Here is a 16,718-nt window from a genome sequence, read left to right as displayed (position 1 = left end):
AGGAAAGTGGCTACCCTTGAGCCACGAGCATTCCGACCTGAGAGTTGTCAACCAGCATCCCGACGACGAGCCGCCAATCGATGTCCGGGCCGAGAGATGCCGATCAACATTCCGGCGCCAACACCCAGTTTCGAGGGCTTGACCGACCTCAGCGACTAGCTCAGCCGACCGAAGACTTCCGACATCGATCCGTGGACCGGGCCGTGCTCACTATTGAATTTTATGTTTCTCATGATACTTCTATCCAATGCCACAAGCTATGTCATTCGGTAACCAATCTAAAGCATCACACTGAAAAGAAATTATCCATGAGGTAATTCTCTTTAAACAAATCACAGATACTCTTTCCATTTTCTAAATATATCACTTGACAAATCCCATCGACTCCATGGGCATCTCACAGAGATGTTAATTCATAAGCTGCCACAGCTTGTAGTTTCATGACAAGTGAAATGCAAAAACTCAAAACTGATGGTAAACACAAAGATGCACATAGCCCTCTCCAGTAATTGAAGAAGAGTAGCATCACTCTGGAACTGACTAGCCCAAATATGTCTTATATGCTCATATGTAATGAAACACTAACCAGTTCTAACTCACCTCAGGGACAATTGATGATTTAAGTTCTTGCAACTCATTTCCAGAAGATAATCTTCATGCATTCTCGATAAAGACTGTGTTTCATCTAGTGGCTGATCATCATAATCTCCATGTTTCATCTAGAGACTGACTGATCAAGTAAGTACTTCACAATCTCCATTGTCTTGTCATCCTGGCCTCACTTGTTTCATTGGCACAAGATGCTCAAAGTTTGTCCTTTACCACCATTATATCTGATTCTTCTTCTTTTTTTTTGTCTTTTTTCTCAAAGGGGCAACATGCTCTTCCTTGAAGTTAGCAATTTAAGTCCTTAAGACAGCAATGGACATGTGTGTTGTGAACATAATCAAGTCAAAGAGGTTATTGAGATCCCAACAGAAAATATAATGATCTTTTCTTTTGCAAACATTACAGAGCAAATGAATGGATGTTGAAATAATATAATGGCATTCAACTGGACATGTTTTCTGCAATTCTACATCTTTTCTGTGGCAGGAAATTAGCAGCATTCAATTGGACTTGTTCTTTTACAAGTCAAAATTGTCTTTTGGCAGACTATTCTCAGAATCTATAACCATGAAATATATATACGCAACGATAAACGACGACCACCAGAAGAAGAAAAGGTGCGATTTTTGTCGATGCACGCGACACCAAGCGCCTGAACGAACCAAAGGGGCGTAAGGGCATCGAACATTAGAAACCATAGACGGGTACCTGCGCTTTGTTGAAGACAACATAGCCCCAGGGAGCTAAAGGACCTCCGCCTCCCCTTCCTTGACGATCTTGCAGTTCTCAACCGCGTCTCCTTGCGTCGCCCATGACGCCGACGAGGCAAGAATACCCTCGATTGGTTGGATTACCTCCAACTTCACCATTCCCTTGCGGAACTGCGCACGAACGGACCTTTGGAGCCCTTAAACCTCACTGGTTCGGATCCAGCGTCTGATCCGAGCAACCAAATGCCGCAGCATTCTCTCTCAATTCTTATATCAAGTGGGCACTGCACTTCTAACAAATGGGAGGGCGTCTCTTATGTTCCATGGTTCGGCGCCTGCACGCGGAATCTAATTTCATATTCTGCGCGCACGATGTTTCGTAGGTCGAAACAAAAGGTGGTATTTAGGCCCAATATAACACACGTCTGATTGGGCCAGTAAATATATATATATATATATATATATATATATATATATATATAGGTTTTATCAGATGGTGGTCCTATATTTGGTTTTACTAAGAGATGTCCCATTTTTCAAAATGAAGCGAAAGCATGATTAGGGGCTAGACAGAGAGCGGTAGTCGCGAGATAAAATGGTCAAGTTGAAAAAAGGCATTGTACGTGAATTTTTTAAAATTAGAATATTATATGAGAAATTTTCAAACTTTAATTTTTTTTATAAAATTCACTATATATATATATATATATATATATATATATAAAGTGAGTTATATGAGTGAGTCGAGGAAGAAGGCTTCATGGGTGATCTAGGTTCTATTAAAAAGGGGGTGATAGGAGTCACCATAGAGGGAGTCATTGACGCTACAAACGAAGACTTTATGGGGTAGCAACAGAGCAGGGTAGTCACAAAGAGGCAACGGGGTGAAGTCAATGAGTGACGACGAGGGGCATTTAGAATATTAGAGGAAAAAAGAACAGTAATAAGAAAACTAAGGACATCTTTTAGTAAAAACCTAAAAAAAGTTTTTTTTTCAGAAAATCATATATATATATATATATATAATAAAAATAATTATTAACATGAAAAAGTCTGACAATAAAAATGAACAAGAACAGAACCGGGCGAGGTTTTGTTTGGTCAAACTCTTGACTACGAATTGGTCAAAGCCTTGATGTAATTAATAAACACATATGGGTGAGAAAAGACAGCACAATGTCAGTCATGATTGATACATTGTGTTGATGTAATTAATAAACACAAAGTTCGATTTCGATCGAGAGCAAGTGTGCATGCCACCAAACAGTCGTTATTGGACGGCAGGATCCAAACGTTGACCGACAACAGGTAAATTACATGCGGTCAACCTGTTACTATTATTTTGTCGTTGCAATGACCGATACAGTCAGTCAGCTTGACCACCAATCCATCCTGACTTCACCAACCACAAATCTGATCCAGTCAACAAGATCATCCTTTCGTACAAAGTCGATCCTTGTAACGTTTTGCTTGTGACCAATTACGAAGCTCTGGTATGAAGAATTTGACATGTTGTTCATGATTTAATGCACCTTAATATAAATATACTTATTTTTGTGATCTTTTATACATCATGTGTCATAACTGAGTTATCCAGTGGAGTTATACCACTTTGATTTGATATGCATATAGTTGATTTGATTCTATATGTATTTTTAGGATTACTAGAACAAAGATCAACTATCAAAATTCTCAAATCACATAGGCTTAGAGTACATGTTAGGACAAATATTCTATATCCACACGATCATGAATTTTTATTTACAAGCACTTAATGTTAAAAATAACTTCATGAGTCTAAATAATAGTCACATATTATTAGAAAAGTCGGATTCATATATTGGAATCAACACAAGTAAACAAATGATATGGTGGTAAGGCAGGGATGACTGAGTCACATTTTTTTCTCATTCAATTTCCCTATAGGTTTGAAAGGAAAATATCAAGGGCCAAACACTTTGGATGTGAATACTAACTCCCTTACAAGCTCATGCACTGCCCCATACATGGACGACTATCTCACCTGGTGTGGTGTGGTACCAATTTATGGTTATGATGGACAATGTCAAGAATTAATTCTATCATACAGTTTGGAGAAAGCTTTCACCCAACTGGGACTTTTGTGTCCTTCATTTTTATTTCCTTGTTATTTTTCTTTTTTTTTTGCTTGTGCCCATACATCATCAAATGGACATGTGGTAACCATTGGAACAACACAGGTCAGGTAGGAATGGAACACACAGTGACATGATAGGAGGGCCTTAGTTGATCACCTTTGATGGTTCATCACCTTTTTCTATCGTGACTGACTGATCCCACTTGAGAAAGCACAAGTAGTGGTGGCTTTGAGTTGCTTTGCATGGGACACATTCTTTGGGATAAAATGCCAACTAGTTGTCACGGCTGCCCAAACTCCCTCTCCTTCCTCCTCGAACGAGCATAGGCTATGTTGGACCATTGCACCACCAACAGGGTCGGGAATAAAATAATGCCTCCGAGTGAAAAGAGATGATGCATCAATGCCATGTGTTTGGATGTGGAAGACGGGAGTTTGCAGGTCAGTTTTCTCAGGGGTGGATGCAATTTGATTATAACTATGTTGACTAGTTTGAGCAAGTTGGTGGAGACGAGAGAGGTGGGGGAAGAGGAGGGCAACCCAGAAGAACTGGGTGAGGCAAAAGGGGTGGTGGTCCACCAAAGATATGGGGGATCATATCATATTGTGATGGTGATTGGAAATGAATCGATGGGGCTAATCAACAATGGGTTTGGATCTTTGACATGGTTACTGGATGATATGTGACTGAACCACCTTTTGGTAGATATGCACCTCAAATTTGACTTTGCAACTACTTTTGACATTAATCGATCGACGACGAGGAGGTTTTCTTCTTCTTCTTCTTCTTCTTCTTCTTCTTTCCGGTAAATAAAAGAGGAAGAGAAAGGATGGATAAATTGTTTTCTATCCAGGCATGTAGACTTGTTTCTTCTCTTTAAGAGGAGAGAGGAGAGAGGAGAGAGGAGAGAGGAAGTGGATGAATTGATTTCACTTAGTTGTTCGCTCCATCCACCTCTATATTCCATGATGACATGCTTAGAGCAAATTCCAAGCTATCATGATCGTATTCGTTGTACTGAACAAGGACGAGGAACAGAAGCCTGCAGGTGCATATGGCAAGTAGTAGTCGATGGCACACACAAACGGACGCTGCGTAGAGCGTGTGCTATCTGCTTCACAAGTAGCTCCGCGATTCTTGTCCTCCCCACTGCTCTTGTCCCCGAGGAATCTCAAGTGACACATGATCGGCGGGGCCACAGCCTTACGATGATGCATGTTGGTCGGTGGTGTATGGAAGCTTTATCCATCAGCACGCAACTTGGTGCGACGGTGGGGGGATGGTGTTCGACGAAATGCCTCCACTGGAATATTAATTATGGTGCCGTTCGGTTTGATTTGGGAGATGAGACACTTATTCTCCAACATGTCATCGGCTACTGTCCTTGGAGTCGATGCTTATCCGAGATAATCATCACAACACCATCTTCTATGGGTTACAAGGAGTTGGTGGGGAGAAAAAGTGTTGGAAGTCATCTCACGCAACCATTTGAGAGAAAAGGTTTGGTTTGTCTCGTGGATCAGGAGAACTGCGGACATCTCATGGCATTGAATAGGCGACGTCTGTTTCTTTTCCCCTTGGGAGCAAGACACGGTGCAGTTCACCCTTGCTTCGATCAGTGGTTCCTCTGTCCGTCTCACCTCCACCATCAGAGGACCGAGAAAGAGCAGACAAGCGGAGGGGAGAGGGCTGGCGACATGAGCCCCATATCTATCGGTGTGTTGTAACATGGCAACCACTCCAACGAGGAGTTCTCACACTTGGTATGATTAGCTCAACGACGAAGAATACGTAACGCATTACGTGGGGTACAAGTTGCAGTGGGACAAAGCTTATAAGCCAAGAGTAGCGGTGGAGGTGTATCAACTCCAACCCGTATGTGTACCACAGGGAGTTAACGAGACCTTCGAGTAGATGTGGAGTGGGGTGGGTGCGCTGTGGCAGGGGAGGCAAAGGTCACGCACCCTTTCCCATGTGAATCCACGCGGTCATCTCTCCCCACGCACCTTCCCATTCCGAAAGCTCGTCTTTGGTCCTCCTTTATTCATTGGTAAGTAGCGAGGTAGGTCGACTCCGTCGTCAACCCTGTTAGCTTGTGGCAGATAATTCTATCCCCATCTCCCATATTCTCTTCCTGATTCCCTTCTCGGTTCCTTCATCGATTTATTTCCCTCACGTATTCTATTTCCTGCACCAAAGCTTCTCTCTCTCTCTCTCTCTGTTGAAGAGGAGGATACAGCGGGATACTGGGAGTAGCGGGTTGAGGAGATAAAAGAAACAAAGCAGAGATTGGACAGTAGCCGAGGGATGGATGTGTGCGACACCAGCCTTGCTCTCGGGCTTGGCGTCGGGGGAAGGAGCACGGCGCCGTCGAGCGGTACGACTCGTCGCAGGCAGGAAGTGCCCTGCTCGCCTCTCAGGAGCTTGATGGCACAGAAGCAGCCATCACTGATGTTAAGCCTTCCTCATGATGTCTACAACGGGGAAGCGAACAAGGGGAGCGAGGAGGGGCGGCAAGCGCGGCCGTCGTCTCCTCACAGCACGGTCTCATCCTTTTCGACTGCCTACACTCCGACGACGATGAAGAAGGAGAAAGACGACGGCGGCGGCGGCGGCGGCGGCGGCGAGGAAGCAGATACAGCGAGGGCCGACTCCCGCGGCGGTAGCTACGACGATAACGACGACGGCAGTCCTAGGAAGAAGCTTAGGCTCACGAAGGAGCAGTCGGCCCTGTTGGAAGACAGGTTCAAGGAGCACAGTACCCTCAATCCTGTGAGTAGTACCCGAAAGAATCTTCTCTGCGTACCTTTCTTTCTCATCTATCTTTCTCCTCATTATTTTTGGTTCGATGAACAGAAACAGAAGCATGCTTTGGCCAAGCAATTGAATCTGCGGCCACGACAAGTGGAAGTATGGTTCCAAAATAGGAGGGCAAGGTTTGTCTCTAATTCTTTCAGACGTGTGTGCATATACATACGTATATTTCATATCTATGATGTCAAATGTTGTGTATATATCTACTACCTATACATAATGGAATTGCATGCACTGCGGTTGCAACATCAAGGCTTCGAGTGATGTGATGACAGGACCAAGCTCAAGCAGACCGAAGTCGACTGCGAGTTTCTGAAGAGGTGCTGCGAGTCGCTGACCGACGAGAACCGGCGACTGCACAAGGAGCTACAGGAGCTGAAGGCCCTCAAACTCGCGCCGCCGCCGGTCTGCATGCAGTTCCCGGCGGCCACCCTCACCATGTGCCCTTCCTGCAAGACCATAAGAGCCGCCGCCGACGGCCCCAAAGGCGGCGGCGCCGAGCCTTTTGTGGTCGCACCAGCAAAGCATCACTTCTTCCACCCTTTCATCCATTCAGCATCATGTTAGCTGGGGAAGACGAACTCCTCCCACCCCCTCTTTTTTATTATATATATTTTTTTTAATTTTTAATCTAGGGCTTGGGAATTACACTCGATACTTAGCATCACTCGACTGGTTATGGTCGACGAAGAAGCAATTGCATCTGGTACCGCCAAGTATTATTGACAGACCGATTGCTTTATGTTCCTTACAAGTCATCTTTGTCCGCTGTACAGAAGACATGATTCTTACTTATATGTGTAATCTCCTCCGTTTCATGCGATTAAATGAAAGGTGTGTGTTAATTTTTGTATGCCACCCCTTGAATGGGGAGGACACAAGGAGGCCATTTTGTGGAGGCAGACGCTGATTGAGATGGTACACGTGAAGGCGTAGGAAAGATGTGAAGGAAAAGGGAGGAGTGGAAAGCGTGTGGGGGCAAGGAAGAAGGATATGATTGACAGAAAGATAGATCATACACGACACGAACCCACTAATTCATGGAGAACTATTTGGTGGGCCATACCCACGTGAAGTATCGGGCCCACGTAACATAAGTATTTGCATACATTTAGGAATAAGGACAAATTGAGGTCTACAGATGGAGGGTTGGGGGATCACAGTGACTGATCTTTATGCTTCGGCTTTATCTATGGAGGTGACCGAGTCCTACTTGATTGGAAGAGCGGACAGTCACGTCAACTTGTGTCATTAGAATAAGCTTCTTCTTTCTTTCTTTTTATTTCGTCACTGTCACATCACAGTCTTCTGCAAAGGATTACAAGCCATGTATATAAATTTGAAGGGACTACATATGCAGCTGTATAAGATCCAAACGCAACTGCGTACCAAGGGCGTGCATTATAAAAGCATGTAATCTTAAAGGAAATGAAAGAATTTCACGTCAAAGATGCATTATCTGCTATTAAAATTTGTCAGGTTGAACAATGTTCTTAAACCTCCTATAAAAATCATACAAAAAGGAGAGTTTTAGCCACTAACGTTGTAGATTTGGTTCCTCACTCCACAAAGCACACTGTTCGGAAACTGGAATTACATTGATCATCCATTAGAACATGAACAAGGAACGAACCACAAAAGATAAAAGAGGAGGGGTGTAATTAGACTTTCACAGAAGGCTTGCTTATAACATGAATCAGTAACCAGAGAAGAGGGAAGCAGTAGCACTTATCTGCACATTAAATGCCACCATCTCGGAATAAAGCTCCAGATTATTGTGGGTCTCCGAGCTTATATACATTGAGCATCGGGTTGGGACTCGGCTCCCCCCGGGTTCAGGTATCCGGCAAGTGCTTCGTGCCGTCGAGCAGCATCCTCAAGCTAGATGATCAGTTGCTACTTAGTAGCCTTTTGAACTTGCTCTGTACCACGCTCAGAAGGAAGTCGGTAAATATGTGTTCATAGCCTGGCATTTTACTGTAACCTGCAAAGGTTACCAACTGTTCTACTTAAGAAGATGTTTTGTTTGTTCATTCAAATAATGTCAGGAAGTAAAGTCAATTATATACCAGCTCATAAGAATCCTCCTGCTAAATACTGCTTATAGTTCATAATTCTGACAAATATGTAAACTTCAAAATTATGATATTATTTCCCTAAAAAATTAAGGACTTTTGGTTTTCCTTTTTTTTTTTTTTTACAATAGATAAATAACGAAGTCCTATCAACAGTCAAATAGATTTGATCCCAGGAACTTCCAATGTGAGACTTCTCAATTAATATATTACTCGATATATCCAAATTAATGGTGGTACACCCATCTTTCCTACATACATTAATACTTATTCATCCACTTCCATTGTGCGTCATTTGTGGCTATCACAACTTGTATCAAAATGTCATGTTATACATTGAAAATTGTCTATTGTAATTTCCTCCCACTAGATTGTTCCTGAAATGCCCTTCTTGTCCTGTTCAATTAGTACTTCAAAGTTAAATCTAAACAGGAACCAAACAACCAAAGAAACAGATGCATACACCCTGCGGTTAAGGAACTTGCACACCTAACAAGCACCTGATGTTCTTGCTCTTTATTTTTGGTACAATGGATATGTTGCCTATTGTTCTGATTCATCAACGCATAGAAATGTCCTCCCATAAGTACACCATCTATCCTTGGTCTCCTCTACTCTTTCCGATCATTCCCTACCATTCTGCCAAAACCCCAGGATTGACCAAGGTACGTTGCTTCCACTAAGAAATCAAGTTTTCCAACCAATTGTCTTACAGTGTGTTTGGATAACTACAGCAAAGAGCCTTTTCTATATGAATGTTCTTATAACCAAACTCATTTCTTCATGTTAAATGATGTTTCAATTACTTGGCATCTCTCTACAAGTTTGACAAGAAAAATCTTGACAAAAAAATAAAGCAAACCTGACACATGATGGAAAGAAAAGAATGGGAAAGGAGATATAAACTGCACTTCATGAGCTTAAAAGGATGAGAATATTGAATAAATAATAGGCTCCACTTGCCAGGAAAATAATTGATATCAATGACATAAAACCGGTCCCTTGTTCCGTGCTCTCTGATTATATCTATGTTGAATAATCGAAGACCCTAAAGGCAACAAAAATGCAAGATAAGAACCAGTGCAAACCTACAAATAAGTATTCGAGTAAAGCACACATATAACAAACCATCTCACCAATCGAAGACGGAGCTCCCTAGCGAGCTTCTCAAGCAATGGCCTTGGAGGAAGTTCTACAGAAAAACAATATGAAAGAAAGAGGCACTCACTCTTCACATCATACAGCATACTTTTTGTCATCATAAACAAATCAAAATCCATGTATCCTGCAAAGACCTTACCAGCAATACTAGGGTCCAGGTCTGCATCATCTGCAGATGCTGCAGCACAAGAAACCCTGGGGAACCGAAAGACACCAGTATTGTTCAAGAGTTCGCGCTTACTAACATCAGGAAGGGAAAATCGACGAACAACCTTTATTGCCTCTCCAACAATATAGACCTTAAAGAGAACACCGCCTGGAAGAGGACAATAAAATAAATTAAGATGAAGAGTATAATAACATGAAGTTGCCTGACACAACAGCAATCGAGAACAGATTACCATGATTAACAAACTCTTGGAGAACCAAGGGAGGATCAAGCTTTGATAAGGAGAACTCATCATAGGCAAGTGATAATTCATGTGACTTTGCACTTCCATCAACCACTAAGGGTTTCGCAACTGCAAACGAAGAACATTTTGTGAACATTTTCAATGAGTAAATCACCAACTAGATCTGTAGTGCATTATCAAACACGTTTCTATTGCACTAGACATAACAACAGATTATGTAGACTTAATGAAGGTAAGCCAAAAAGTACTAGCCTTACCCATATAAAAATTTGAATGCTCTTTATTTAACTAAGGATATTTCCTTACATAGAGCTCAATGGTGGGAAAAGTTCAATGTAGCCCCACAATTGTAATATATGATGTACTAGCCTTACCTAAAATAGGAAGTTACGAGAAGTATGGAAGTCAGCCAACCTAGGCCGACAAAGAGGGTGCTCAGGGACTTCTAAGAGCGTTTTTTTATACAAACTAAAATACATTGCCCTCGTTGGCTGGGAATGCACATGGGCTCTTCCTCTGAGTGTGAGCTTGTCATGTGGTCTTGTGTTACATGGGCCCTGATCCTTGATGAAACTTCCCGTTTTCTCCAATCTACATCCAGCCCAGAACATATTTCACCAAAAATTAACATAAGATATGCTTTCATCAATAGATAGAGATCAAACTTCACCATTATGCTATGGTGTGTCTGCTTGTAGGCTTTGGACATGACATTTTCCAATTAGCAATCTAGTGATAACAGCAATCTATGTTTTATTCTAACATTTGTCCACGTGTGTGATTCGTTCCACAGATTACCTTATCCTTTTAGTCAAATCTGATGGTTATAAATCACTTTAGAAATTTTACTTAAGTTAATATTTTGACAAATGTTACATCGGTGTACCACATTTCCATTTTAGCTATGAGATATCATCATATTCACATGTGCTCTCTAAGCATCTATGTTCCTATGACACTATTTTTCAATTAATTGGTTCAAAAATTTTCATCTCAATTGTTGATGCTGAGAGCCCTGAATACAATCATAAGTCAGCCTATGCTACCAACCAAAATATGACACAAGAAAAGATCATTAATTGCAAACCTTCTGGAATAAGATGATTTCTATGTCAAATATGTTCAACATAAGTTATTACCACTCCACATGTCTCCTTGTTACCAAAGACCACTTGGATATTGGTGACAGAGCTGGCGATTAGTCAATATAAACAAGCTTCAAGATGCCTAGGTGACAGACACTAAACTAAAATACCTAATATACATGTACAGAATCATACATAATCAAATGTAAAGTAGAGGAAAGACAGCTCAGTATCCAAGACAGAAAAACAATTAAAACCAGCTTTTTTTTCTTCATTTGTGCTTACATGGAGTATGCAGTTAGATCATTCTCAACTCATGATGCAACTAATGTAAAACACCTGAAACTTGAGCAGTATATTTCACCATAATCAATCCCTCCATACAGTGGATCCATGCTGCTCTGGACATCAATTTAGAACTAGATGGAATAGGCGGTGAAAAATACTAAGAATCAATCTTCGCCAGTGATGTTAATTATGAGTTAGACATTATCATTTCTCTCCACGAACATCAGTTGCAATCTTCTTATGTATCAAGGATCATAGAAAGATTTTGACAGAGATGTCATATGAATTTACCTAATGGAAGAGTTAACCTAGCCTTGCTAACTGCATCTGGAATTGATGATGGGTCTTTGGTGATAACTAGCTGCCTAGGAGTGCCAACTTTACCTGCAATTGATAGTTGAAGACGAGGGTTCAAAATGGACAGCCAAGTAGATAATCAAACAAAAAAGAATCTGGAACTTACAACAATTTACCTATTTTTCCTTATGAAAATTACATCAGAATATTATGCAATTCTAGTGACATCAGACTCTTCTGAAATAGAGAAGATAAATTAGGAAAAAATGTTTTCAGTCTTATGAGCATTCTCTAAGGTGAGAAATTGCCAAGTATTTCCAAAATATTTGTAAGGAAAGCTATTATAATAATCACCAACAGATCTGGTAGAGGTAACTAAAGCAAATCTCCAACAACAACAAATCACAAGATGAATATAAAGACAGTCTTATTACTACCTAATGGTGCCTCAAGATATAGAGTAAGTTTCACTTTGGTATAGAGCAGAGAGAGGAAAAAAAAGACAACACTAACCAGGCACTGAACCCATTTGTTGAATGGAATTAGAATTAAGCAATGACAACATTTACCATAGCAGTCAGACAAATTCAAATTAGCTACATCCTGGAGCATTGATTGGCGATTGTACAGATGTTGTATGGCAGCAGGTGGATCAAGGACAGTAACTTCTGGATGTTTTTCCCAATAATCCTTCAAAGAACAAAGAAAATAAGGCAAAGAAAACAGCAGGTATTGCAAATTCAAAAATAAAGTCTCATATGTGTTCAACTGGAATTTGAAGAAATAGAAATAATGGATGTATACTTGAGAAATCACAGTAGAAATATCACAATAAAACTTGTTTTAGCCTTTTATCAATCAACAGGAGAAACTTATTAAACTTGTAAAACATTCAAATAGTTTGCTTGCCATATAAAGGTTTAGGGTCAATATATTTAGAAAATAAAAGATCTAAACTTTGCAAAAAGAAAATTAATTTCTCAAACTGCAACTGTAAGGCTACATCCCAAAACTCCCATTGGCAGAAGACTCATGCACTGATCTGATACCTAGAAAAACTACAACCACAAAGCTTCCCTATAAAGGATCTTTCAGAACTAACAACAGAAGGGCCCATTTCTTGTAAATAAACAAAATCTAAAGCAGCTAATTTTAGGAATACCTAGGATCAGCTAGCAACAATACGAGGCTAGAATAGCTGATCAGATGAAGTAGAATCCTCAGCCCATGGAAGTGGAGGCTTCAACTTCCACGGGTTACAAAAATATTCCAGATAAAGATACACCTTTAACTTTAATACATTTCTCTCTTTACTAGTCAATGTTACTGATCAGATTATAAATTGGTCAAAATTTCGCATGATGCGGAAGTTTCGTACCATCACAGTATCTGATTTCAAGCATAATATAATGACCTTACAGAAGATGAGGTACTTCTAGAAGGTCTAGAATTACCAACCTGCAGAATTTGTTGCCACTCTTTTCCAGTCAACTGTGAAAAAAAAAAAAAGTAAAAAAGAAAAGCTTATCTGTCAGCATGTTTAAAATCATTAGGAAGAGTTGAATTGATAAATTCTCTATCATATTTATGCAAAGCACCAATAAACTAAATTTAAGATGAGAACCAACAGCAGTTGGCTTCCTTTCTACTTTTCAAGGCAAAATCATTGGTTTTTCCACCAAAATTGAGCATCATTATGGTCATCGTTAGACAAGTTAGCCTTAATGTTCCATAAGAAAAACTCCAAGCAATAGGGATGACCGATGGACCTTGTGAAGAACAATGTCAAAAGGACCTTGGTCTACAAGTGGTTGGCTCTGGTCAATGGCAACAAATACAATTCCTTTCTTCCTGCACAACACATCACAAGGTCTAGTTAAATTACATTCCGAAACCCAAACTTAGACACGTCAGGTGGTATCTGAGATGAAAACAATTTTACCAAACATGTCTGATGCAATATACATGAACATCACTAACGACAGAAAATTAATTAAAAATACATAGGAAAAAAATGTTTCAGTCCTTATCACATCAGAAAAGAGCAGAATTATCTTGATCTTATATAAAGAAATTTACTGTAAGGATATGTTATCAGCTTACATTGTTTAGAACAATCACCATAACATAATAGAGATCAAATGCATCTTAGATATAATAGAGATCTCTGATCAAATACAGCTTAGATATAATAGAGATCTCATATAATTCAAAGTCATCAAGATAATCATACGATTGCCATCACTGAGAAACGGTAATCTAGTCAAATTCCACTAAGAAAATAAATATCAAGAATAAGCAGGAAACTTCTTCTTAAAATAAGACCGTTACAAAAAATAAAAATAATGATGACATAAAGAGAATATCATTTGATACTGAAATTTATAATATATATAGTTTGCTTTCAAAGTAGATTATTAAGTGTCAAAGCATGGCATATAAGAGAGCCAAGTTGGGTTCCCAAAGTTATATATATATATATATATATATGATATTTAAGAAAAATAATCTATCCGAAGGAGCAAAGTTGAGAGGAATGAGATTACAACAAAAATTCAAAGTGAAAAGACGAAAGAAAATGTAGGACGAAAAGCGCAACACCACCACGACTAATCAAGAGTCGCCTAGAACAACTCAAAATATACTTGTTTCCACACAAAAGATATGCATCGGACGGCCGGAAAAGAAACACAAATTTGTATCAACTATCAGTTTCCAAAGATATTTTTGGTTCCCTCTTTTTGAAGAGGACGACTCACTTTGCCAACCCTTCCAGCTTCGGCTGCAAGAAGCTCTTGACCTTCTTGGAGGTCAGAGCATACCCCACGACGAGCTTCTCCAGCGTCGGCGGCGGCGGCGGCGGAAGCGATATCAGGGCGACGCTATCGTTCTCATTCTCCTCCTCATTTCGTAGGTACGGGATTTCCCCGTTCAACCTCATCACCCCCTCCCTCCTCCGCCTCTCGTCCTCCTAGACCAGACCTTAAATCACCAACAAAACCCTCCAGAGCTCGACACGAACCACACGGTCGAAACCCTAGAAACCCTCCGTCGTGCCCGATCAACCGGCGTTCAAGAGCAAACGAAGGGGATGTTGCTTCGATCCTAGGGGGTGAGCGGAAGCAGGGGATTCGAATCCGGGATACGACAGCCTTCGAGATTACTCCAAACGGAGAGCGATCGAGGGAGGGAGCGAGACGAAGAGGTTCTGGGAAGCGCTTCGTGAGAGTCGGAAGGAAGCAGGCTAGCGAGCGAGATTGGCGTGATCGGGTATTTGCAGCAGAGCTCGAGCACAATTCCATTGAGCGCAAGTACCAAGTTACGCTTCTTATGTCCGGTTATTTACTTGACTGCCATCGAGCCGGATTACATTAGAATACTATAGGAAGGCTGTTTAAAGCGGAGCACAGAGAACAACGTTTTATGGCTCTCACGTGATTTTTGACGCGTGTCACCTCGAAGGGGCCCACCCAGCGCACCATGTGAAACGTTGCGCCTCCCAAGTCTCTGTCACGCTCGGGTGTCTCGGTCGACCCGCCAGACACAAGAAGACGAACCTCTCATTAATCTTCAGAAGCGGATCCCATATCGTTGAGATCAAGACCCCTGAGGGACCGTTTGGGAGACGCCAATGGATGATGGAAGTCTTATATGTGGTTGCTCGGCCGAGACACAGGATCCGCAAGAGCCCGTACCCACTTGAAACTATCACTAACATCGATATTATATGTATAATGCGCCATATCCATTTTTATTATATATTATATATACCAACATGCGGTCGAATAAAGATTTGTTTCGAATCTGACTATATATATATATATATATATATATATATATATACATTTGAACCTACTTCATATGCAAACTTCTTATGTGGTGCTAAAGTCAATGGAATCACAGCCACAGGTGGCAAATAGTGTTGTAGGTTATATTAAGATCACTGATTCGTTCATGAAAAGGGAATTTGACATGAATATGTTGGCCCCTCTTATCAGACACTTAGTGGTGAAAGAATGGATAGCAAACAGAGAGAAACATAATCGCGTTATTGCTCTCTCCCCATCAGATTGAAGAGCACTAACACGAATGCGAACGTAGCGTCCGACTCAGCCTTCTGCACTAACCACGATTAGTGACATGGGCAACGTATGTTTTAAAATTCGTGCGGAATCCTTGATCGGCGGCGTTGAGATTCGTGCGAGCTTTCACTTTGCATGACATCGTGCGGCCATCATGTTGGTAGTGGAAGTACGTCTTCATTGATAGAATACAGGTTGGTTGGACTTTTCGGCACCACAATGGTGGTGGGGAGAACAGTAGTGGCCACTCACCGGAGGCGGTGGGGGCCTGAAACACGTGGAGAGGATCCGGTGAACGGCGTCCACTCGAACAATGCTCTTCTCCACCAATCACCTCGTCGACCGGCAATGGAAAGCGCGGTTGGGGGGCTCGTGTTCCGCTCCGGTCGAAGTTTCAAGGCAGCGGTTTAGAGAGGGTCGCGCATCCGATCCGGCGACCGACATGGGCGGCTTCCCCAACTTTGAGGTTAACAAAGCGTGCGAAGGAGACGGGCAGACTACCACTGATGTGATGCGCCCTTCGGAAGTGGAAAGCGGCAGCTGTTGGTCAACCACGGGAAGAGGAGGGCAGTTTCGAGATATAGGGACGGATTGATGGGCGTTGTTGCGTGTGTTTTCTACTACTGTTCACGTAGCTATCTTCTCCGGCGCTCTGAATCAGATTGTTTATTGCAGCGACTGCTCGGTGCCGAAACGCTGCTTTAATGGCCACCCCGAAGCAGCAAAAAGGAAGACGCCAGCAGAGACGGGGCTTGGAAAACTCGAGGATGATCATCTTTCCACCAACAGCTAACATATGGAAGAGAATATACATCAATTGAATGAAGGAATGTGAAGATCACATCTCTATCACTGCACCATCCAAGTCTTCTGTGGCTCGGGGAAAAAGTTCCACCAGCGACGTCCATCACTAACATCAAAAGGAGTTGAGCATGTGAATGTGACGACATGAATAATTAATCCTGAGGATTAACTGTTCATAACATGTCGATCGGTTGATGCATGAGTTCAACTTCTGTGACGCTTTTGTTGTCACCTTCATATAGAGATACTTCTCAAGAGTCGCA

The 16,718-nt window shown here is 41.5% G+C and overlaps 2 protein-coding genes across 4 annotated transcripts; one reads left to right on the top strand and one right to left on the bottom strand.

Annotated features, from left to right (window-relative positions):
* The first annotated feature begins 4,823 nt into the window (after positions 1-4,823).
* Positions 4,824-6,978, top strand: LOC135583696 (homeobox-leucine zipper protein HOX19-like). 3 transcript variants are annotated; one of them, XM_065128338.1, is made up of 4 exons: positions 4,824-5,486; positions 5,664-6,208; positions 6,293-6,372; positions 6,526-6,978. In XM_065128338.1, exons 2-4 carry the CDS (start codon positions 5,744-5,746, stop codon positions 6,815-6,817), a joined length of 837 nt encoding a protein of 278 aa, XP_064984410.1. In that variant the 5' UTR covers positions 4,824-5,486; positions 5,664-5,743; the 3' UTR covers positions 6,818-6,978. The 3 variants fall into 3 exon arrangements, with proteins under 3 accessions (XP_064984410.1, XP_064984417.1, XP_064984403.1); XM_065128345.1 differs by having other exon boundaries at positions 4,824-5,498; XM_065128331.1 differs by having other exon boundaries at positions 4,824-6,208.
* A 709-nt stretch (positions 6,979-7,687) lies between these two features.
* On the bottom strand, positions 7,688-14,853 carry LOC135624572 (inositol-tetrakisphosphate 1-kinase 4-like). Its single transcript, XM_065128327.1, has 10 exons — positions 14,329-14,853; positions 13,339-13,420; positions 13,028-13,060; positions 12,139-12,259; positions 11,564-11,656; positions 9,888-10,007; positions 9,626-9,802; positions 9,462-9,517; positions 9,289-9,373; positions 7,688-8,234 (listed from the first exon to the last, which is right to left on the bottom strand). Exons 1-10 carry the CDS (start codon positions 14,508-14,510, stop codon positions 8,140-8,142), a joined length of 1,044 nt encoding a protein of 347 aa, XP_064984399.1. The 5' UTR covers positions 14,511-14,853; the 3' UTR covers positions 7,688-8,139.
* Between the last annotated feature and the right edge of the window lie 1,865 nt (positions 14,854-16,718).

The sequence above is a fragment of the Musa acuminata genome, chromosome BXJ1-3 (genome assembly GCF_036884655.1).
Source record: "Musa acuminata AAA Group cultivar baxijiao chromosome BXJ1-3, Cavendish_Baxijiao_AAA, whole genome shotgun sequence".
NCBI lineage: Eukaryota > Viridiplantae > Streptophyta > Magnoliopsida > Zingiberales > Musaceae > Musa > Musa acuminata.
The sequence above is the reverse complement of the archived record's forward strand: the minus strand, read 5'-3'. Positions and strand labels throughout refer to the sequence as shown.

What these genes read in the sequence shown, in the direction of transcription:
- LOC135624572 (XM_065128327.1), bottom strand. Translation starts at nt 14,510, where the DNA reads ATGAGGTTGAACGGGGAAATCCCGTACCTACGAAATGAGGAGGAGAAT. An exon ending in TAGGTTAACTCTTCCATTAG is followed by an intron (nt 10,008 to 11,563) that starts GTAAATTCATAT and finishes CTTCGTTTGCAG; the next exon opens with TTGCGAAACCCTTAGTGGTT. An exon ending in CCAAGAGTTTGTTAATCATG is followed by an intron (nt 9,803 to 9,887) that starts GTAATCTGTTCT and finishes GTCCTCTTCCAG; the next exon opens with GCGGTGTTCTCTTTAAGGTC.
- LOC135583696 (XM_065128338.1), top strand. Translation starts at nt 5,744, where the DNA reads ATGGATGTGTGCGACACCAGCCTTGCTCTCGGGCTTGGCGTCGGGGGA. An exon ending in AGCACAGTACCCTCAATCCT is followed by an intron (nt 6,209 to 6,292) that starts GTGAGTAGTACC and finishes TTCGATGAACAG; the next exon opens with AAACAGAAGCATGCTTTGGC. An exon ending in TTCCAAAATAGGAGGGCAAG is followed by an intron (nt 6,373 to 6,525) that starts GTTTGTCTCTAA and finishes ATGTGATGACAG; the next exon opens with GACCAAGCTCAAGCAGACCG.